Genomic DNA, 23,406 nt, shown 5'->3' with positions numbered 1-23,406 from the left:
AGCTAAAGCAGATTTTATTTAATAAACTTCGTTTCCCAAATCAACACAAATCATCGAATGATGAGGGTGGTGCGTAATTATATGTTTGCAGTCCATTTAAGCATAGCAAAATCACAGTTAGTGTCCTGAAAGCCAGGATAGGATGAATTACCATTTGCTATTCGAGATCGAATGTTTAGTACAACTGTTATTGATTTTACGTAACATTTGGTTTTGAAAAACGTGATACAATTTTTAAACATAGATCGGATAAAATAAAAATTCAGTTGATATTATCCGATGCAACAATTTCCCTACAATTCAAATTTTCATTATGATCAATCCTAATACAGTATGTCGCAACGTTAATCCGGTTTCCAAAAGCAGCAGATCGGATGGGTTGGGAACTGGCCAGTTTCCGGTAATGACCCAATCCGGTGGTACATCCCATTTAGTTTCCGATACAGAAATTGTGCAATCGTTGAAATAGCATGTGAAAAAATATACGTAAACAAATAAGAATTATTGGTTACAGCTGGGTGTAAGATGCTGTGCAGTGATACACCAATGACCCCCACACAATCAGCCGTGATATTATTTATTTATGTGTGTCCACATGTTGTTTATGAAATATGTTTCCAAGATTTATTTTTCAGCTCATTTAAAATGCTCTTTATTTCACTGAGCAAGAGTGTGTTGAGTTACATTAGCTTTGCAGTGGATATTTGGAAATATATTGATGTTTGTGATGTTCATTTTCGAATTATTACACTTATCCTTTACAGGTTTAATCTTAATAGTGTTTTATATATATACACCTTTAGATACTGCTCATGGGGGAAGCTTGCCCAAGAGGCATTATTGTATACGGTAGAACACTTCAGCTCCATCCCATCTTCACAACTCCTCTAATAGACTTCAGTCGTCTGGGAAATGGCACAACCATTTATTTACACTTTGAATTATGATACATTCCCAAAAGAGCAAGTCAACAGATTTAGTCTACAGAGTTTTTGTTCTTTTGTTTAATATATAAACTAGGGGTACTTAGACAATGGCATATGTGCACAATGGTGCATTTAATATTTTTCCGTTGCCTTATTGGACAGGCCATTAAATATGATGAATGCATTTGCAATCCGTAAATGAAACACATGTTGTGATCCGCTCAGTGCGTTGTTATATAAATTGTGCTACCATCATAGGGACTTTGTAACCGTGTATGTCCAGTACGAAGTATGAACCGAAGAAACAAGGACCACAGAAAATATTGTTCACGACATACATCTACTTGTCATGCAGCAGGTTAATTAAAATATAATTTACCCGAGAAAAGGTATCGTTCTTCGCTGTTTTGGTCACAGCGTGGTCTGCCACGACAGAGTCGGTTGAAGTTCACAAGTATTTTTTGACGGATGCCACCACGTCACAAACACTAGGCCTCTGTAGCTCCTCAAGTTGAACTTCAACTGTAGCCATCATCAGTAGTCTTATTTATAAAGTGTCTGATAAGTGCCACATGTCTCAAGATGTAAACATTGATGAATAGGCAGGTGGCATTATCCTTAAAAACTGCAGCTTTGAGGAATTGACCTATGGCGCTGTAGTAGCTGACATGTAGCTAAGAAGTGAATGCAGATGTTACGATCCCATCACCGCAGGGTCTGTGTGTGTTGATGGACATTTCCTCCAGTGCACTGCAAAAATACATTTTTGCATAAGTGTCCAGTGCAGGGGCTCCTTTCCAATCAATGACTGGCCTTGTAATGCAGAAGCCGTCGGTTTTATCTGCTGGCACGGCAGTGGAAACAATTGGCAAGTTTCTTAAAGCCCTCCGCTTTGGTCCCACCCATCGGTAGAAATGGCTTCACAACAGTGAAGTCGATCGGCAGCCCATGTGTGGTGGGGTAAATAGTGGATACTCAAACCTCTTCCAACATATATTGAAGAGAAGGCCACATCCTCCATTGGAACCTCATTTGCCAGTAAAAAATATGATAATTGGTTTTTTACCCTTCCATCTGGCAACAAAACTGACACCTTTTTTTTTTTACAAGGAGTCATGTTTGCATAGACCACAATACCTGCAGTCATAATGCAAACAAAAAACATAACTCTGATAATGTGCACTGTCATTGAAGTTGATTGGTCCACACCCAAGACAGCTTTCCTTAGAGCCTAGTCTCACATGGGTTGGACCAGATGACGCCAAAAGGCGCACAACTCAAAGACAATGCACCATCAGAGTATGAGAGCTCGGGGTAAGCATTTACACCAATTATCAAGGCCACATCCTCTTCAGTGGGGTTCTCTAGAGCGCCCTCTAGTGTAGGCCATTCTTTTTCCTAATTGTTTATCTAAGCTTAATAATCTCTTGCAGACCAGTGCTGCTTTAACCTCTCGCACCCCTGTAGATGAAACGATCCTATTGTTCCATGTCTTCCTCATGGATGCATTCTTTCCTTTGCCTGCCATTCCATCACCAATTTTGCCCATCAGTCATTTTTTTTTATAATTCTGTATCTATGATCTATTGTATACTTAATCTTGATCTCTTTGAGCCCCTCTGTTGGTGGTTTACAGTTACTAATGTTTTATTTCTTCTGATCCCATTCTTTATTGTGACACCGTCAATCATGTTCGTGTGGTGTCTTCCTTCTGTTCGAATTATTTTCCTTGTGGTTGTACAGAGGCCTGTGTATGTATGAGGGTGAGTCGACACATTTCACTTTTTAGGAGATCACATTTGTCGGGGTTTTTGACCACATTTCAGTTTGCATTTTCTATTTTCACAATGTCACAATACATGTAATACGTCTAAATAACATTAATTTTTAAGCACTAAATGCAATATTTTTGTTAAACCTTCATAATTTAAGTGTAATCATAAACATGCTGTTTTGTCGGTATAATAAGCATATTTTAACGTAATGTTTAATATTTTTTTTATGATTGAAGCAAACTTAACGTTGCATGTGCAATACAATGATGTCACATCATGGCGCTTTTGGTGGGAAAAGCCCTGACGCCAAGTCACGGAATTGACATCGCTCCATGTGACGTCCCACTTCCAGATGAATCTGAAACTGTTTTCTTTTTTCAGATGATCCGAAATTTCATATCTCGGCCTGATATTAGAATTTGAACTATCAAACTGAAAATTGAGAATACATCCCAACTCTGTTGGAATTTTCATGGGTTTATCCATGAGAATATTTCATGTTTAATTATCTAATTCGGCTCCTCCATGTCCACCTTGTAGATTTTAAAAATGCATTCATCACCTAAATGATTTCCAATTCTAGGAGGCATTTTGCTCTCCCCTTTTTCTTTCTAATGCCACATCCTTTCCCATCTCCATTCCTCTTGCCTACCTCTGTACTGAAGTCCCCGTTCCATTGGTTTAGTGTGTGTAGCTCTCATTTATAAGTTGTGTAATTATCTTCATAAATGCGTTTTTACTTATACATATTCATGGAGTTTTATTTGGACATTTATATTGAATTACTTTTAACATATAGTGATTTGAGAGTCTTAATATAAGTTGGGCAAAGTACATTTGAATTCTAAACTTCTACACTCGATTCCCATAGATGCTAAGAAGCCGACCTCTCCATAATTGCTGTAATTTTTCCCCTTTATCATAGAAAATGTTGCCACTATTTAAATGAATTGAGGTATCTCCTTTCGTCAGCACTGTGTCCGGTTCAGCAAGGTTTGATACACCCAAAGTAGTGGTCAAATTCAGAGCGAGTCCTGTTCATACCCAGTGATGCTTGGTAATCCCTGCACCTTCAGCATCCCAACTGATGCCACAGTCGATGGATCCAGAGCTGACTGGGACTGGGGGTTTATGTGCGTCGGTTATGGTTGTTGTTTTGACCACAATTCACAACACTGGGTGGTAAGGGTTGGTGAAAGGGGCACATTTTGTCTTGCCTCTCGCTGACTGATATGGGTGCTTGACTGGTATGAGGTCTTCAAGGGACCCAAATTTCCTCACCATGTCAAGATATATGCCAGTTTACAAACATTGTACATACAAGAACATCTGCTCATGGTATACAAGTATGTCCATGTAAACTTATATTCTCTAAAACGTTTTTATTGCACATCAATTTCAATCCTTGGGAAATAAATCCTCCATAAAAAGATCCGGTTTAATTTTTGAATATGGGTCCCCATGATGTGTATGTCTGACATTTGACTGACACCTTTGAAAAAAAATTCCCATGGGTTTCATTAAAAAATATAAAATACGGTAGGTGAACGACTGTTTGCACACAAATCTTTTGCTGTTTATTTAGGAGAGAAAGCTGACAGCATTGGAAAATTTGACATACCAGTTGATGTGCCAGATGCCAAGTAGTGTTGCATATGACCTTTGAGCAATCGAAAATGGCACGACGTGGGATCCAAGCAATAGATCATCCAAATAGCAGCTTAAAGGTTTAATAAAAGCCAGTGGCTGTGACTGAGCTAGGCTGAGGGAATGGCAAAAGCAGCTGTTACTGCCTGGATCAGGACAAGACCTGTCCCATCTTGCCCCGTGGGTCTACTTGGGAGCTTGCGTTACTTACAGTTTGGGTGGAGGGAGAGAGAGCCACCATACACTCGGCTCTTGCTCGGTCGCTGAGCAAAGTGGTCTTCGCCATAAGATCATGTGTCTGGCGCTAACATCAGTGGTATAATTCTGGGAAAAGAGATGTTTGACGCCTGGCTATCCGATGCGGCATGCCCTCCTTGCAAACAAAAAAAACTTGTTGCGTGCTGTTTACCACTCGGCATGGGAACTGACGCCTGGAATAGGGCATGGCTGAGTCTGGCTCGGTGCCCAGCTGGTTCTGTGAATCGCTACATTTAAAAATAGGCTCAAGCATTTTATGAATGAAGGGGTCTTGGAACTTGGCTTTGCTCTGGCTGGACCAGTTTACTTAAAAATGAGGCTGTCTTTCTAAGTGCCTGAAGTCAGGCAAAATGGCATCTTTTAGACCATTGGGGCCCAGAGACATTTGTCAACATAAAGCATGTACTTGTTTATTTGTGTAGCCTCTCTTTCTCGGTGTTTATCTCACGATTTCCCTCGAACCCATTCCACTCTCACAGCCTTCTTCCTCCACCCCTTCTCTACCCTTCCCTCATTCTGTCACTCATGTGCTTGCATTGATATTGTACCCATGTTTTACCTCATTGATGTGTGATATCCAGTACATGTATCTTTCATTACAAACCCTTTGGATGTTATTGTTGAACTACAGTAGTATTAAGCCATCATTTCAATTGCAAAGGCCCTATCCCCTGTATTATTATTATTTGAAGATGCTAAGACTTTTATACTCTTTGAAATATTAAAAACACCTGTGTTTGCATAAATGTGTACAAATGTATGGTTATATGCACAATAATACACATTCTAAATAATAATGAAATAATAATCTATGGTTCTTTTGGTAAAGTCACGTAGATAGAAAATATAACAATAAAATAATACAAATAAAGTGAATACAAATATCACGACGTTTCGATCGCAACACAAGCGTTCATCATCAGGAACAGGGAGGTTAGCCTTGGGCAAGCTGTTTATAAAGGTTTAGAGATGGGCGGGGCAGCTGATGTTAATGTGGGAGAGGGCTCCGACACCGCCAGCAGGTCTACACCAACAAAGCATTGCACCTCGCTCCACACACCCACACTGCTGACGGTGGAGGTTGACAAGAAAACACAAATCAAGTCATGACCCAAAGTGGTTGATGACATCTTTCCAATGATTGCTGAGTCTATAACCTTCCTCTCGGTAGAAATTGTATCTGTGTCCGATGGCTTCATGAACAAATCTTTGTTGATCGCCAGTAGGCTTGCAAAGTACCATCGTCTTAGAGGAATCAATTTTGTGTGAGCCAGCCGCATTAAAATAATGATCAGCCACGGCAGAAGTATTGGTCCTTCCGTGTTTCAAATCTGCCTTATGCTCACGGACACGGTCCGAGACATGTCGCTTAGTTTCCCCAATGTAACTGCTGCCATAGATACAACTTAGTTTATAGATACCGGGATATTGCATGTCAGAAATCTTGCCTTTCACAGATAGGATCAGATCACGAATTTTATGTAGTGTGTTAAATCGGACCTGGATCTTGTGTTTGTTCATAATTTTTGAAATATTTTTGGTTACCCCTGCTATGCATGGCAGGGTGATGGTTTTGATTGGATCCTCAGATGGCTCCTTCCTCACGGTTGGGGTGATGGCTTTGCGGATTGTGTAGTCAGAGTATCCATTCGCCTTGAGAGCTTGGTGTATGTGTTTGAGTTCACTGGTTAGGTGTTCATGGTCGGAGATACATTGCGCTCTATGGTGTAGCTGAGTTAAGTACAGAAGAGGTGGTCTTACCAGTGAATGGCTGTAAGGTCTCAGACAGATATCGCGCCAGTTTGTAGATGGGTGAGCCAATGGTGTGTAGCTACCATCATGAAGTAGGTCCTGAATTTTGATATCGTCATCCTCTCAGCCGACAAGGGCAATGCCACTGTCATCATGGACAAAGCCGTGTACAATAACAAAATTCAGAACCTACTTAAAGGTGGTAGCTACACAAAAATTAAGAGAGATCCCACCAACAACTATGTTACAAAAACGAATAATATCATCACTGATTCAGCCTCATTAATTGAACAGACCAAGCGGGTTTCCTTAAAACCGTCTGCTGTAGACCACCCAGATTATATGGCTCACCAAGAAGGTACACCCCTTCGTCCCATCATCTCCACCGTTGGCTCACCCACCTACAAACTGGCCCGATATCTGTGTAGAGGTGTAATTGCGCATGGCTACGAATGTTGAGGTGTGATTATGCATGGCCACGGATGGCCAACAAACACAATGGGCGGGGTTACGGCCGTACACAAGGGTGGCGCTCGCACCGACGTCCGAATGTGCGTCCCCCACGGGCCCCCCCTCGGGGGGAGTCCTATAAAAGGTGATGAGCTCGAGGGCTCGAGGTGGGGACTCAGCTTTAACCAGAGAAGACGGAAGACCTGCTAGTGTAGGCCCCAGAGCTCCCCTGGCTCGCTGTCCTTATAAGGGCCGACCAGGGCAAGCCGGTGGCGTGGCCCCGAGAGCCCAGACGAAGCTGGTCTGGTGACTCAGGGAGCCGGGATCCCAGCTTAACCAAGCTGGGACAGATAGCCTCCCCTAGTTCCGTAGTGGAGGAATTGGTATAGGTTAGAGGGGTTAGCTGTCGAGAAATCCCTGTAGCCCAGTGACCTGTAATAACTGTGTTGGTGTAATAAATAAGTGTGCCTCCGATCCTGTCGTCAAGCCTCCATATACTTACTACATCTGGTGTCAGAAGTAAAACGTCCAAACGATGGACACACGAGGGACGACACGTACCAAGGAGTCGGAGATGGAAGACGCCGCGGCCGATTCAACACCAGAGATGGCCGGGGTCGGTTCGGAGCAGCCGGGGCCAAGTACGCCCGCGCCGCTACGACAAGAGGGGGGGGATGCGTCGGCTGAAGGACTCCGGCTGGCCCACTCCCGCCTGGCGGAACTGCTCTACGCCGCGGCCGCTGCGTTGGAGGAGATCACGCGGCTGGGGGCTGGAGGGGCAGCACGGGTCGACGACAGCAGCCGGCGCGCGGCGACGTTTCCCGCCACCCCGACGCGGCTGGCGGTTAAATTTCCCGCCATCTCTACAGTGCGAGCAGACGGCGGGGCCGGCCCGCGTCACGTGACTGCTGAGCGCCAAGCACAAGCCGTGACATCATCAACACCGGCCGGCGCATCAACATCGGTGCGACCGGCGATGCCATGTGCACAGCCCGCCCACACTGTATCATCGGCGGGGAGCGACGGAGAGCGATCTACAGCCACGGACGTCGCCTTGCAGCAGCGTCTGCCGCCTCTGAAAGAATTCGTAGGCGCAGACGGAGACTGGGGCGGCTTCAAGAGGCGGTTCATCGCTCATCAGGAGATGGCGAACTGGACGGACGCCGAGGCTCTACGCGCGCTGCCGGCGATGCTGGACAACGACGCTCTGGCTACCCTCACCTCGGCGCCTAGGGAAAAGCGTGCCACTCTACACCTGGCATTGCAGCTGCTGTCGGCCGTCTATGGGCCGCCTTCGGACTGCAGGCAGCTGTTCCACGATCGGCATCGGGGCGCTAACGAATCGCCCCTGGCCTTCCGGACGGCTCTCCTAGCCCTGGCAAAGGCTGCTTTTCCAAGGATGGACGAGGAAGGAGTGGATGCCATGGTAGCTGAGAAGCTGCTGCTACTCGCTGATGAGCTAGACGTCAACGTCCTGGCTCAAGACGACGCGGAGATGTCGTCCCTGCTGATCGCGCGCCACATACACGGGGGCTTGCGGTCCCTGCGTCGGAAGGCGGCAAAGGGAGCGGCCGGTTATGCCATGGCGGCCACCGCCCTCCCGTCGGAGGAGGTCTGCGGGGTGGAGCGGCGAGGGGAATGGAGATCGGCGGCGCCACAGGCTCGGAATGGACCGAGTCGCCAGGAGCAGCCCAGGACATCGGGGGCGCTCACACGCTGCTACAACTGTGGCCTGCAAGGCCACGTTGCGTCAGGATGCCGGGCTCCCCGTCAGCGCGGGGCGACACCTCGCCAGGACGCCACGCCGTCTCCTCCCAAGCTCCAGCAGAGAAATACGGCGAGTCGCGGCACCTCACACGTTTGGCCCACACACACATCCGACACACACTCACGCGCTCAACTAAACAGGGCTCCAAATTCCCCGTCCGTCGCGCGCGATTGTTCGGTAATGCGGCGAGCGCTCCAACCAGGTCAGTGGTCGGAGCTCGCCCATCGTGTTGTTGCTGCGTCGGCGGGATCATCGGTTGTGGTCGGTCACATTGATGGGGTAGAGGTGCGGATTTTAATTGACACAGGGGCATCGGCGACCATTATATCTGATTTGATTTATAACATCCTTCCCGTTCAAAGTCGTCCCTTGCTCCCTGTTGACGTGCCATGCTATGCTGCTAACGGGGGCTCGCTGGGCATTATTGGGCAAATCCGCGCCACTATCTGCATCGGAGACATTAAATTATCCGGCCCTGTTTTGGTTTCCTCCTCACTCGCGGTTCCGTGCCTGTTGGGGACGGATTTCTTGGCCAAAATGCCCATCCGTATCCTGATTGACCAGGGGTGCATTGAGCTCCCATCGGGCCGACGCGTTACTTTTTTGTCTTCCCCCACCACGGAGCGTCGGGCGTTTGCCACCGTGCAGGCGCTCGTGACAAAAACTGTGCGCGTACCTCCGGGGGCTCAGATGCTCGTCCCTCTTAGGTTGCGTCGGCCGTTTAATGAAGGGGTTGCGGATAGGGGGGTCTTGTTGGGACCATCTCGGGCCGGGGTCAATGGACCCGATTTGCTAGCGGCTCAGACCATGGTGAGAGGGGATGGGGACCCCTTCATTGCAGTCCTTAATGTGGGATCGCGAACGGCCGTGGTTCCTCAAGGGACCGTGCTTGCACACGCAACGCCGGTACCCTATGAGGAACCACTCGTGGGTCAGGTATCCACCGATCCTCCGTCGCGACCGCATTCGGACTGTGATGACGGATGGCTGGATGCGCTTTGCGCGGGTTCAGTGGACCTGTCCGACTCGCAGCGCGCGCAGCTGCGAGTTCTCCTGAGCGAATTTGCTGACGTTTTTAGTCAACACAAATTTGATATTGGTTGTACCAAATTGCTGCGACACCATATTGACACGGGTGACAGCGCGCCAATCCGCCAAAATCCCTTTCGGTTGAGTCCCGCCGAAAAGGATCATGTCAAATCGGCTGTTGATGACATGCTAGCCGCCGATATCATTTCCCCTTCCAACAGTCCGTGGGGCGCACCGATCGTTTTGGTGAAAAAACACGACGGCTCACTGCGGTTTTGTGTCGACTTTCGCCGTCTGAACAAAATCTCTGTGGCAGATGCGTACCCGCTTCCTCGAATGGATGAGTCGCTCGATGCCGTGGCGGGGGCGCGATTCTTTTCCACCCTCGATTTGCTATCTGGATTCTGGCAGCTTCCTCTGGATGACGAATCAAAGCCTAAGACTGCTTTTCGTACGCGCAAGGTCTCTTCCAATTTAACCGCTTGCCGATGGGTTTACATTCTGCGCCGGCAACTTTTCAGCGGTTAATGGAATTGGTCTTGGCAGGTTTGCAATGGGATTCGTGTTTGATTTACTTAGACGATGTCATCGTCTTTAGCAAATCCTTCGAGGAACACCTCCAGAGGTTGCGTGCTGTTTTTCTCAAAATGCGGGCTGCCAATTTGAAATTTAAACCGCAGAAGTGCCATTTACTCCGCGAATCGGTGCGATATTTGGGTCACATTGTTGGGCGCTCGGGGATATCCACTGATCCCGCCAAAACGGAATGCGTCAGCTCCTGGCCGACTCCCACCTCGGTGGGAGAGGTCAGGAGTTTCATTGGGTTCGCATCGTATTATCGACGATTTGTGGCTGACTTCGCTACGATTGTGAAACCATTACATGCCTTGACGTCCAAGGGAGTCAGGTTTCATTGGGGGCCGGAGGAGGAGGCTGCTTTTCGCGCCCTCCGGAATGCTTTGGTGGGGGCTCCGCCGTTGAATTACCCCGATTTTTCACAACCCTTCTTGCTCGATACTGATGCGAGTAACACGGGCATCGGGGGCGTGCTGTCCCAGCTCATTGGGGGCGTAGAGCATGTGGTGGCTTACGGTAGTCGGGTACTGTCTCCAGCCGAACAGCGGTACTGCGTTACCCGTCGGGAATTATTGGCGATTGTTTATTTTATTCAGCAGTACCGCCCGTATCTGTACGGTCGGCGATTCACCGTCCGTACAGATCATGCGGCACTACAGTACACCCTGCGGGTTCAACAACCATCGGGCCAGTTGTCTCGATGGTTGGAGATCCTCCAAGACTATGACTTTGTCACCACATATCGTAAGGGTGTCCGCCACACGAACGCTGACGCCCTGTCACGATTGCCACCCACTTCGGAGTGCGCGTGCCTCTTGGGTTCGGGGCGTTGTAGGCCCCCGAACGTCACCACCGATTCGGTCCTTGTGGCCGCTACCGATGCGCCTTCAGTTTCGGGTCCTATCGAGCAAGAAGGGAGGGATTCGTTGCTGGGGTTGTCGGTCGCGGAATGGGGACGCCTCCAAATGGAGGACACCTCCCTCCTCGCTCTGCGCCGTCGCGTCGGGGGGGCCGGTCAGGGGGTGGCGAACGTTGACTCGTGGGGGTTGTCCCAGGGTCTTTTAATGCACTGGGATGGGAAAACCCGCCGCCAGCGGCTCGTGGTGCCTGCAGCATTAAGGGGTAAGGTGGTATGGGCTGTTCACGAGCGGCTTCTGCACTTGGGGGTTCACAAGACCTTTGCCACGCTCCAGCTAGATTTCTTCTGGCCGGGCATGGCAAAGGACGTGGGGGATCTCCTGGGGTTGTGGCGCAATGCGCGCAGAGGAAGCCACCTGCTAGGGGGTCCAACCCTCCGCTGCAGTCCATAAAGGTTTCCCGGGTTAACGAGCTCGTCGCTCTGGACATACTCGGCCCATTTCCCGCTACGCCCAGGGGAAATAGGTATTTATTAACGGGGGTAGAGTACTTCACGAGATGGCCTATGGCCTGGCCCCTGGCCAACCAGTCGGCAGCGGCCATCGCGGAGGCCTTTGTCCAGGGCTATGTCCTCGACAAGGGTGCTCCGGAACGGCTGCTTACTGACCACGGTAGGAATTTTTCTAGTAAACTCCTACGTGAGGTGTGCGACCTCTTGGGTACGGAGAAGGTTCGGACCTCTCCGTATCACCCACAAACTGACGGGATGGTGGAACGGCTGCATCGGACCATCTCGTCTATGCTGTCCCAGCAGGTGTCTGTATCCCAGACGGATTGGGACCTTCGTATAGCCGGGGTGTTGCAGGCCTACAGAATGGCTCCCCATGCGGCCACCGGGTTTTCCCCTTTCTTTTTAATGTATGGGCGCGAGGCAAACCCCCCTGTGGCGACCCAGCTCAAGCTCTCGGCGCCCCAGGCGAAGTCTAACTTGTCCGAACACGTTAAATTTAACATCAGCAAATTGTCTGAGGCGCGGGAAGCGGCCGCGCAAAATTCTGATCTCCGCCAGAAGGCGAACGAGAGGCTTCGGTTGGGGCGGGTACAGGTGGTAAAATGGAAACCGGGGGACAAGGCGTGGTTGCACTGTCCCCAGGTGCCGCTGGCAACCTCGTCGAAATTGGTACGGCCGTGGCGGGGGCCAGTGGAGGTCGTACAGGTCTTGCGGCCGCAATGTGTTCGCGTCAAGTGGGGGAGGCGCCGGTGGTATGTGCACCCCTCAAGGTTGAAACCATTCATCGCGCCGCCCCGGGGTTCACACGCACACACGCATGGCCAAACGTGTGAGGGTTCCGCCGACTCCCCGGCGTCGCTGCGCTCGCCTAACTTGACATCAACTATTCCGTCCCCAGGTGCAACAGGAGTGACGGGTCCACACCCACCAACCCCTCCCGGAGGGGTCGGGGGTCACTCGGCAGCGACGCCTGACTCTCTTGTACCCGGACCGTCAACAACCGTCACTGAGCGTGCCGGGACGGGCCCTTGTGACGGGCTCGCCGCGAGAACGCGCGCCAAAACGCGCAGACTGTTGTGAGGTCGGCCGTTGGGGGGCCTTGCGGACAATGGGAGGGGTGGCGTCCGGAGTGTGTATATATGTTGGTTTTGGGGTGTTTATTCGGGGGGAGCGCGTCGGGTTATTTTTTTCTCTCTCTCTCTCTCTTCCTGTTGTTGTTCTTGTTAAGGTTCTCTTGTTCTTGTTAAATATTACGCGAGGCACACACACGGGGTTTTCGTGAGGAATGCACCTTTATTCACGTTTTTTTGCAGCCAGGGACGGCTGCGAGCTGTACAAGGGGGGGTGATGTAGAGGTGTAATTGCGCATGGCTACGTATGTTGAGGTGTGATTATGCATGGCCACGGATGGCCAACAAACACAATGGGCGGGGTTACGGCCGTACACAAGGGTGGCGCTCGCACCGACGTCCGAATGTGCGTCCCCCACGGGCCCCCCCTCGGGGGGAGTCCTATAAAAGGTGATGAGCTCGAGGGCTCGAGGTGGGGACTCAGCTTTAACCAGAGAAGACGGAAGACCTGCTAGTGTAGGCCCCAGAGCTCCCCTGGCTCGCTGTCCTTATAAGGGCCGACCAGGGCAAGCCGGTGGCGTGGCCCCGAGAGCCCAGACGAAGCTGGTCTGGTGACTCAGGGAGCCGGGATCCCAGCTTAACCAAGCTGGGACAGATAGCCTCCCCTAGTTCCGTAGTGGAGGAATTGGTATAGGTTAGAGGGGTTAGCTGTCGAGAAATCCCTGTAGCCCAGTGACCTGTAATAACTGTGTTGGTGTAATAAATAAGTGTGCCTCCGATCCTGTCGTCAAGCCTCCATATACTTACTACATCTGTATGAGACCTTACAGCCATTCACTGGTAAGACCACCTCTACCGTACTTAACTCAGCTCACCTGGTATCCTCAATTAAAGATCTCACTGTCCCCAGATGATTTACTCGTCAATATCGATGTAGTTTCTTTGTTCACCAAAGTACATGTGCCTGATACCATTCCAATCATTGAAAATTTGGTCCAACAAGGATTGAATGCTGATGTACCGGCCCTGGTTAGACACTGCCTCACCAATACATACTTCACCTGGAATGGAACATTCTACAAACCAACTGAAGGTACCCCAATGGGTTCTCCCTTATCTCCGGTTGTTGCCAATATTTTATTAGAAAATTTTGAGACGGACGCCATCCAGGCATGCACTCTATGCCCATCCCTGTGGAAGAGGCACGTGGATGACACGTTTGTCATCTGGCCACATGGCTGACCGGCTCTAAACAAATTTTTCAACCACATCAATTCTATACATCCAGCCATCAAATTCACAATGAAGGTAGAAAAGGATGGCATGCTACCTTTCTTGGATGTCCTAATAAAAAATAGACTAGATGGCTCAATGAGCCATTTTGTTGACAGGAAAGTAACCCATACTGACACCTACCGAAAACCTGATTCCCACCACCATCCATCCCAGAAGAATTCCCTCATCAAAACGCGACACCATAAAGCTCAATGTATCTCCAACCATGAACACCTAACCAGTGAACTCAAACACGTACACCAAGCTCTCAAGGCGAATGGATACTCTTACTACACAATCCGCAAAGCCATCGCCCCAACCGTGAGGAAGGAGCCATCTGAGGATTCAATCAAAACCATCACCGTGCCATACATAGCAGGGGTAACCAAAAATATTTCAAAAATTATGAACAAACACAAAATTCAGGTCCGATTTAACACAGTACATAAAATTCATGATCTGATCCCATCTGTGAAAGACGAGATTTCTGACATGCAATATCCCGGCGTCTCCAAACTTAGCCGTATCTGTGGCAGGAGTTACATTGGAGAAACTAAGCGACATATCTCGGACCGATACTTCTGCCGTGGCTGATCATTATTTTAATGCAGCTGGCTCACACGAAATTTATTTCTCTAAGACGATGGTACTTTGCAAGCCTACTGGCTATCAACAAAGATTCGTTCATGAAGCCATCCATATTTTTAGACACAGAGACAATTTCTACCGAGAGGAAGCTTATAGACTCAGCAATCACTGGAAAGATGTCATCAACCACTTTGGGTCATGACTTGATTTGTTTTCTTGTCAACCTCCACCGTCAGCAGTGTGGGTGTGTGGAGCGAGGTGCAATGCTTTGATTGGTGTAGACCTACTGGCGGTATCGGAGCCCTCTCCCACATTAACATTAGCTGCCCCACCCCATCTCTTAACCTTTATAAACAGCTCGCCCTCAGAGGCTCACCTCCCTGTTCCCGATGACGACCGCTGTGTTGCGATCGAAACGTCGTGATATTTTTATTCACTTTATTTGTATTATTTTCTCGTACATTTTTCTATTTACGTGACTTTACCGAAAGAACCATAGAATATGAATTCCTGCGGTCACGAAAGTTGTACAAATATATTAATAATTAAATAAGGTTGCCATATTTTTTACTAATTGAGACCATTGGTGTGCGTGAACATGTTGTGATGTGTGTGATATTGCTGCATAATTGAGTATGGCATGTACCCATCAGAATTCTTTACAGGGATGGAAGCTGTGCTTGTAGTCGCTGCAGTGAATGCCATTTGTATGTTTTACACGTTATATCGATGTAGTAAATTGGCACACTGCAGCACGTTTTGGAACTGGCACAGAGAGAACGCTGGCTCGGGGTAAACATAGGACTGAACACATTTTCTGGTGTACTGAAATAAATTAGTGAATACGTGTAATAGGATTTTCAAAATTCCACTGTAATTACAAGATGACATTTTAGATACAAATGTACAGTACAAGAAATGTATTGTGGGTTGTTGTTCATCAAGCAGTGTAATTCGTATACCAGACAGTATTTACGTTATATTTATTTCACTCCCAACTCTAACATTTAATAATGTTTTGCGGAATATAAGACATCGAGAAAATGCTGTGCTGTGTATAACCACAAGCTAAAAACTGCATCACCTTTCCTATTTACACATCCTTATCATTCAAATACTGTCACATATACAGGGTGCTTCAAAAAAATGATAACACTTCTGAGAATTTGCAACAATACCACAATAAATGTGCCTCCGGGCTTTTGAGACCACCTGAAGAAGATTCCAGGCACGCGTTGACAATGATGGGAACAAGTGGAGACTCGACTTTTTGAAGCTATTAATATACATTTGTTATCATGTTACAGTGTATTATCCGTTCTTTTGCCATTAAAAACGAGAGTCCCATGTAAATGGTAATATTTTTTTGAAGCAGATGTTTTCTTTCTTTAAATAAACACAAACATTCAAACTATTTCCGACGTTTAAGTGTTGATGCCAAAGTGAAGTCTGCTTTTGCTGTGCAATTTAACACTTTAACGTTTTCATATGTATCACCCTGTCTCCAGCCCAGGTACCAGATGATGATGAACAATTCGTCCCAGATTTCCAGGCTGAAAACTGTAAGTTCCACACTTTGCTTCTTTGGCTGCAGCTCGTTCGTTCTGCTTTCCATTTTTATTATCTTTTGTGATATTTTGTATAATGAATATTTAGCGTCATCCTGTTCCAAAGGATTCCCATGACGAAAACTTTTGTGTGTGTGTGTGTGTAGCATTTGTATTTGGAAAGAGTCACTGTCTCGGTCCACAAATATCGCATTCATGTTTCCCGAGTGGAAATTTAAATATTAGTGCATTAAACATTTCATTTAATGTATTATGAGCATGAGTGCTTTGTATGTACAATGGTCACAACATTTTCAAAAATTCTGTTTAACACTTTGCAAGAAATCATACATTTCGTGAATCACAGCATCAGGACAATGCACGCATCTCCGTCATATATGTGAAGTTAAAGACAAGCGACAGCAGTGCGATGCGATTGTGGCCATACAACCCAAACTATGGGCCATATATTTTTTATATTAATTTGAAACCCCCCCCCGCCCACCTCCTACGCATTCTCCATATGCTAAATTCCTCTTGATATGCAAATTATTTTGTCTAGGCGCTCTTCTTCCCACCTCCCCCACTCCAACCCAGCTTAAATATACGCTTCAAGCTTGGTGGTGTTTCATTCTTCACCTGAGGACGGCTGCTTGCGTTGTGGCCGAAACTTCGTGAGAATTATTTTATTATGTTTTACTTTTTTATTATTTTATTACTTCCCTTTTACGTGACTTTACCGAAAGAACCAAGAAGATATGGGCCATATAGTAAACCACTGTAGTCTGCAGCCCTTCAATGGAGGATTTGCAAGACTGCATTATGTCTCTCCTGAAGCCCTCTCGTGGATAGCAGACCTCGACATCGGCAATTAGCGCCTGCATATATCGCAAGAACAGAATGTAGCAACCCACACCTTTTTAAAATATGTACAACATCAAAGGGCTTTTCGTTGCTTAAAAATGCAATTGCACGATGAAGTACATTTTAATGAACTACCATACTCTTATGATCATAGTATTTAACAATCTACAGCACGGACTTTATTGGTGTTCCATATAGATGGGGTTCCCAAGCGATCTTAGTGATACGCTGAGCTCGGATGATACGAAGCAGCCAATGTACAAGGAATTATGGACACGCATTTATAGCACTGGTCAACACACTTTTTCCGGCATAAGGTATTCCAACGGTTTTAATGTAATTTTGGGGTGCTGATTCCAAATCTGTCATCGGTTTTTGTCTATCACATCAGTTTTTTGAGATTTCAAATATTGCATTTTCAATAAAAACTGCAATAGAAAAATATTAAATAAAGGTGGATTTCTACATAAAATGATATTATAAACACACTATCCTAAAAATACAGCACCATATTTGAACACTAAAGCAGTCACTGACTCGCAACAACTTGCAATCATAAGTGATAGAGTTAATTTCGTGTAAAATCAATGAAAATGGGGTATGCCGATATATAAAAATGAGATGTGATAGAGCAAATCTGAGATCAGATTTGGAATCAGCACCATGAAATTAGTCTAAAACAGCTGCAAAAGTCCAGGCCAGAAAAAAAATGTTTTTTTTTTGTTGACCAGTATAGTAGGAGGTGATGCACGTTCATCGTAGACCTACGTAGGAACATGCTTCAGTTACCTACAGGGCTTAGCTTTCTACTGAATATAACTGGAGCAGATACGTGATTAGCTGCCATGAACCTTTGCGAGAGGCATAGCTGATGTGGGGGGGTATGCAGGTCCCGAAATTATTTCCGTGTCACAAAAGGGGACAGACCCGGTTGAAATCAAGCTCTGGTTACCTCTAGATTTGAAGCTTTCGTGACTGCAAGGATTCATACTCTTGGGTTTTTTTGGTAAAGTCACGTAGGTAAAAAATAAAAATAAATAATAAGAATGATAAAAATGATTATAGAAATAGCATTTTAAAATAATTATTTTATTTCTATTAAATTTTTTATTATTTATTTTTATTTTTACCAACGTGACTTTACCGAAAAAACCTAAGACTCTGGTTACCTAGCAAGTCGAAGGCAAGCGGGAGGTAAAGAGAGGACAGATGTCTAAAGATCGGTGAAATGGTTTGGTTGTTTGGAAAGCCAAACTGGGCCAGTGAAAGGGTGATTGAGGGAGAATGAATAGGATATTCAGGATATGTTTTACTCGTATTAAACAGGAAATGTATTTGTTTACGAAAATGCCATCGGACATTTTTGTTCATTTTCTTTTTTCGTCAGCTCAGACTTTCAAACGTGAATGGCATTCTTCGTTTTGTTTTGATAACAAAGATTGTTAAGATTGCTATTAACCTTCACCTTTAACCCTGTTGATAATGTTTGGGGCCACCCTCCAAGAACCTTGCGAGTTAACTAATCCAACCGAATGTTTTTAGGCGCATGGCGCTTCGCCGTGTTTATGTTTAAATGTTACTCGGTGTGTGGGGCAGCGCACAATTTGGTTTCCATTGACATTTCTTTTTCGCAAAGAGTTCTTTGGAAGCATTTAGAAATGTCGATGAGCTTATTTGTCCTTTGCATTAACCTTGCAAATCCAGATTTATTTTTCACTGTTGAAGGGTCTTTTTCCATATGTGCAAAATCTCAGTTCATATGCAATACAGTATTTTTAAACTTGTGAACAGGCGCATTTTCTGACCATGCAATTATATTTAAACTGGATTATCTGTTTGTTTTGCCTAATGACATATATACGTTACACTGGTGTGGTTTTATTTAATTCTGGAAAATACCTTAGAATAATTTATGTCCCATAGTTCTGTGAAAATTTTACATTCTATTCTCAAACTCATGACATATGTATAATGTATTTCAGTGGCTGCTGTTTAATACAAAAAGGGATTTTCTGTTCTTGTTTTTCTCTTATTGGCACTGCTAGTGTTTTGTGGTAACCCATCTGCTGCAGCCCACTCATTCATTCACATGGCCGTAATCCCATTTCCATTAATGCTTTTCCTGCTGGGCCATGTGAAGGCATTGCATAAATGTCTCCTATGCCTGGCCTTACATTCAGCAAAACATGTCCATCTGATTATAATTTCTATCGACACAAAGATGGTCGTAGAATGGTGTAGCAGGTTATGTCTGAGGTCTAGGTTTTGTCATTTTTTAAAATCTTACTTTACCCCTTTCATAGTATTCTGCAAAGAATAGTTACAAAATAAGAGCACATGGGCACACACACACAGGTTTTGACATACAGTACACTAGCGTAGGTTATTGTCTGCAAGTATTGAAGCTAAGGTTCATTGTGTTAAATGGTTACTCATTTGTCACTATGAATGCTTTGTTATGATTAAATGTATCTTTGTTGGTCATTAAAGGTACGTCTTTTCGGCAGGTTTTACAGTTTGATAATTAATTACAATACTGTCTTATAATACGTAGATTTTAGAGACCAATATTATCCATAATAGGTTTTTTTTGGGTTAGATTGCGTAAATATTAATGTGGCATTAAACCCGCTACCACCCGACACTGACAATTAGTCAAGTTTTGGCTGTCGCCTAATGAGGCTGCTTGTATTTACCAGTGATACATCGAACTCGAATTGTAAATGTTGCGGGTTTACTCTCCAACACACCAGTGTGCTGAACTAGTATCTAATTGTCACGTTTTGTTTACGTGACAAACCTTACCAATTGGCTGTGTCGGTGGTGGCGGGTTTATTGACACATTTTTATATTTACGCAAACTAACCCAAAAACACCTCTTATGGATAATTTAGTAGTTGCACAGTACTACAATTATAGTCCTTTTAACATTCTGCATGGGCACGACAAAGAGGTGACAATAATTGACGCATGTTAACTCTGCTAATTACCAAATCACACAGAATATGCCCAATCTCGTAAAATGTAAAAAACTAATCATATTTGGGTCTGGACGATACTTGGTTGGGTGACCACTATTTACAAAAGACAGGCTTTGTTGACAGTAGAAAGCAGTGTGGAGAAATACACTCATGTTGTACCCTCCCTCCTCCACCACGCATACTATTACCAACCCTCGCTGGCCAGTGTGGTACAGAATGGTAATATATTTCTCATGGCCCATAAGGTACGGGGAAGCCTTCATCCAGCAGTGGATTGAAAAAACTGGCTGTACACGTACAGTACACATACAACTCGGTCGAAGCAAATAGATGCTCCAAGTTTACATGTACAATCAATGAGGCTGTTTGAATGCTCATAAAATATCGACTGATAAAAAAAAACCTGATTGTCTTTACAGAAAAGGGCAAGATGTTTAAAGGCAGTGTTCAAAGATTATTTCAGCGACGATGGGATTTATTTGCCGTCATAAACATATACAGGCAACGACTAAATAATGTACAGAACACTGACTGCAGGTATTAAAAAAATAACATTGTTGAGGGCTGTTGTATTGTCAAGGTGTTTAAAAGCCCTCGGGCCACATTCTCATCCATCTCTGTACTCTCCGCACAAAAATAGTGAATCTCATGCTGTTGCTACGTAACAGCTGTTTGCAGGCAGATGTCTGTGATGTAGGTGTCTTTGTACAAAATTCTAAAAACTTCAGACATTTACAAAACCACACAATGGCATAAATTGCTCTGGCACAGGAAATCATTTTGGAATATTTTACAGGATGAGGTGATAATGTTTTCCTTTGTGTGTGTGTGTATGCTCTCATAAGATGTACTGTTGCCAACATTATTGCGGCAATAAGCAATCGTACTATCATGTTTGCTTATGTCAAGATAGGCTAGAGTAGCATGCTGTTTGCCGAGTAAAGGGACACTCAATTGCCCAGTCATGCCCATGGTGCGGTTTTATTTGCTGATGTAAAACGTGTGTTAAACGACAGCTATTATACCATTGGAACCTCCTTTGCGAGTAGCAAAATTTGATCATTGGTTTTTTTAACCCTTTTATCTGACACCTTTTTTGTATTAACAGCTATTATATTAATTAAAGTACTTGCGTTAATAACTGAAAACATTTAAAACAAACACATTATAGATTTAAATGTATTAAGTACATCATGCAGGCATGGTGGTGATGGAGTGCAATGCACAAAAAAATGTACTATGAACCTGGTGACTTGAGGTCAATACCCAGCCAAAGTGGAACCTGAGTGACGAGTGATATCTGTATTGTTTGCAGGCCATGCTGTGTAAACCCACACTGTCTAGCGTAGTGAAGTATGACCAAGCAATCCCCATGACTGGTACGGCATTGTGATGCATTCATCCAGCAGTAGATTTATAGTGCTGTTAATTGTGAATCCAGTTTTAACATTATAGTGATGCCAGAGTACAGTCGTGCATCCACATTCGTCAAAGAGCAGAATAGAAAACCCCGAGTACTTTATTTCAACAATCCTTGAATGAAAGAAAAAACTTGCTTTTAAATACACATTAATTAAAGTGTAAAATAATAAGGGCATAGTTACTCGCTAAGACCTGTGAATGACAGCTCATAAGCCATGGGTAATTGCATGAACATGAGACAAAAAAGGTGGACACCAAACAACCATAGGGGCTATAGGTTACTGCATGAAGCCAAGCAAAGACTTCCGAGTAGAGTAAGTGGAAACACATGTTGGTTTTGTTTTTCATTTACAGTGCAGTAAGTTGAGTATGGATGCATTACGTTAATAATGCCTGTTCTGTTGCACAGCAAAATATGAGCGTCCCATTTTTAAATCATAGATTCAAGTATTTATAGTTTGGTAATTGTTTTTATTCAGCGATCTGTGACAATAATCCGTACAATCCCCTCTTTGGGAACCCTTATTGTGCCTTAGGTAACAACGCCACATTTGTTTTCACGACTCATTTTTACACAATACATGTGATATGATACAGGGTACCCATTGATATCGCTGTCAATTTTTAAAACATTCAAAGCCCCTTTAGCCTTGTTATTTGACCTTTATGAAAGGGCACACCTGTTTTTCTTCCTTTTTTTTACTTTTAAGAAACCGGTCTGCTTTCCATCAATCTCGTAGGTCACTTGACTACTTGCAAGCCAATTGGTTCTCTGGCCAAGGGTTCGTGCAAAGCTTCCTCAGCATGTGGTGATTACAGGATCTGGATGTGGGAAGTGTTTCATCACTGTTTCTATGGGGGATTTCCCATGAATGTGATACATTGCAAATTAACGGGACAGCGGGCTTGGCACATCCATGGAATCGGTGTAAAGCGTGAACAACACTATCCCTTTTGCAAAAAAAAGTATCACAGAGGAGTTCACGAGATAGGATGGAATACACACACTGATGGTGTCATTTTTGTCTCTGGACAATGCATGCAAAAATGTGCACGTGTAAAGTCATTTGTTCATTTCCACTGAGAAGTTTGAAACGCTGTTAATAAACAAACACTACAGATTAGGTCTCATTAAAGCACGTCACAGAAAACGAAGAGAGGATCCCACGTTTGTAGTAATGGCCATATGTATAAGCGGCACAGATGAAGTCATTTTTATTTTAAAGAAGTCGTTCATGAAGTCTTGTTTTTGCATGATTACTATTTTTTTTCTGAACTCAAAATATAATTATGACTTTAGTAAGAGTGTAAACTGTATCCGTAGAAACGTACATGTAACCTGCACAGCATTTGGTCAGCGCAGCATTTGCATACAATCCTCTTGTAAAAAAACGCTTTAAATACTGCCGGTATAATGTAGTTTCATGAAGTTATGCAAGCATACGATTGTCGAATTGCCTCCTATTCGTATGTTGTGTGTATACTTGCAAGTCATCTTGACAAAATTAATATAATTTATAGACAATTGTCAATCCACTAGGGGGGGAATACAGGCTTCGCCATGTCACGCTGTTCATGGGGGCAGTTTGACCATCGTCCACGATGCTGGTCAGTGCGGCTTGGTGGAGGAGGGCGTCAAGACCAGTTCAGATATCATTCGACACCGATGTTGGCCGTGGCTGCGAATCTGACTCGGGTCATGGTGTTCAGCGCGCAGTGTACTAACCACTGCTGACACTCAATACACATTTTAAAAAAAAACGTGTGTATACGTGAATGAGTGTGGTTATGCATGTGTGCCATTTCACCCCTTCATAAGCCACTGTAAATGGCTAACTAATATGATTTTAAATGGGGAATACAAAGCCCGATCTCGTCATGTCTCTGCAGCTAAGCAGGTTTGAGCCTGGCGACCACCCGGCATACAACTCGTGTCCCAGGCTACTGCAATGTCAGCAGAGGGCAGTGCAGAAAGATACATTGTTGGACTGTAGCATGCTCCATCCAACATCTATGTTGCCTGCCTTCACCAAGGCACACTGAGTAGCATGGTGAAGTATAGTGGAACGACCCCTACGATATGAGGAGGCCTTTATCCAGCAGTGCATT

At 45.2% G+C, this 23,406-nt stretch overlaps 1 protein-coding gene across 1 annotated transcript in view; it reads left to right on the top strand.

The window, feature by feature from the left end:
* LOC133345912 (ETS translocation variant 1-like) overlaps positions 1-23,406 on the top strand; it is a 61,032-nt gene that overhangs the window by 5,467 nt on the left and 32,159 nt on the right. Inside the window, exon 4 of the mRNA XM_061557025.1 lies at positions 15,992-16,045. Within this exon, the coding sequence (XP_061413009.1) occupies positions 15,992-16,045 (54 nt within the window). The remainder of the gene's footprint in view (positions 1-15,991; positions 16,046-23,406) is intronic.

This window comes from Lethenteron reissneri, chromosome 23 (assembly GCF_015708825.2).
Source record: "Lethenteron reissneri isolate LAM-NWPU_2019-01 chromosome 23, ASM1570882v1, whole genome shotgun sequence".
Classification (NCBI taxonomy): Eukaryota; Metazoa; Chordata; class Hyperoartia; order Petromyzontiformes; family Petromyzontidae; genus Lethenteron; species Lethenteron reissneri.
The sequence above is the reverse complement of the archived record's forward strand: the minus strand, read 5'-3'. Positions and strand labels throughout refer to the sequence as shown.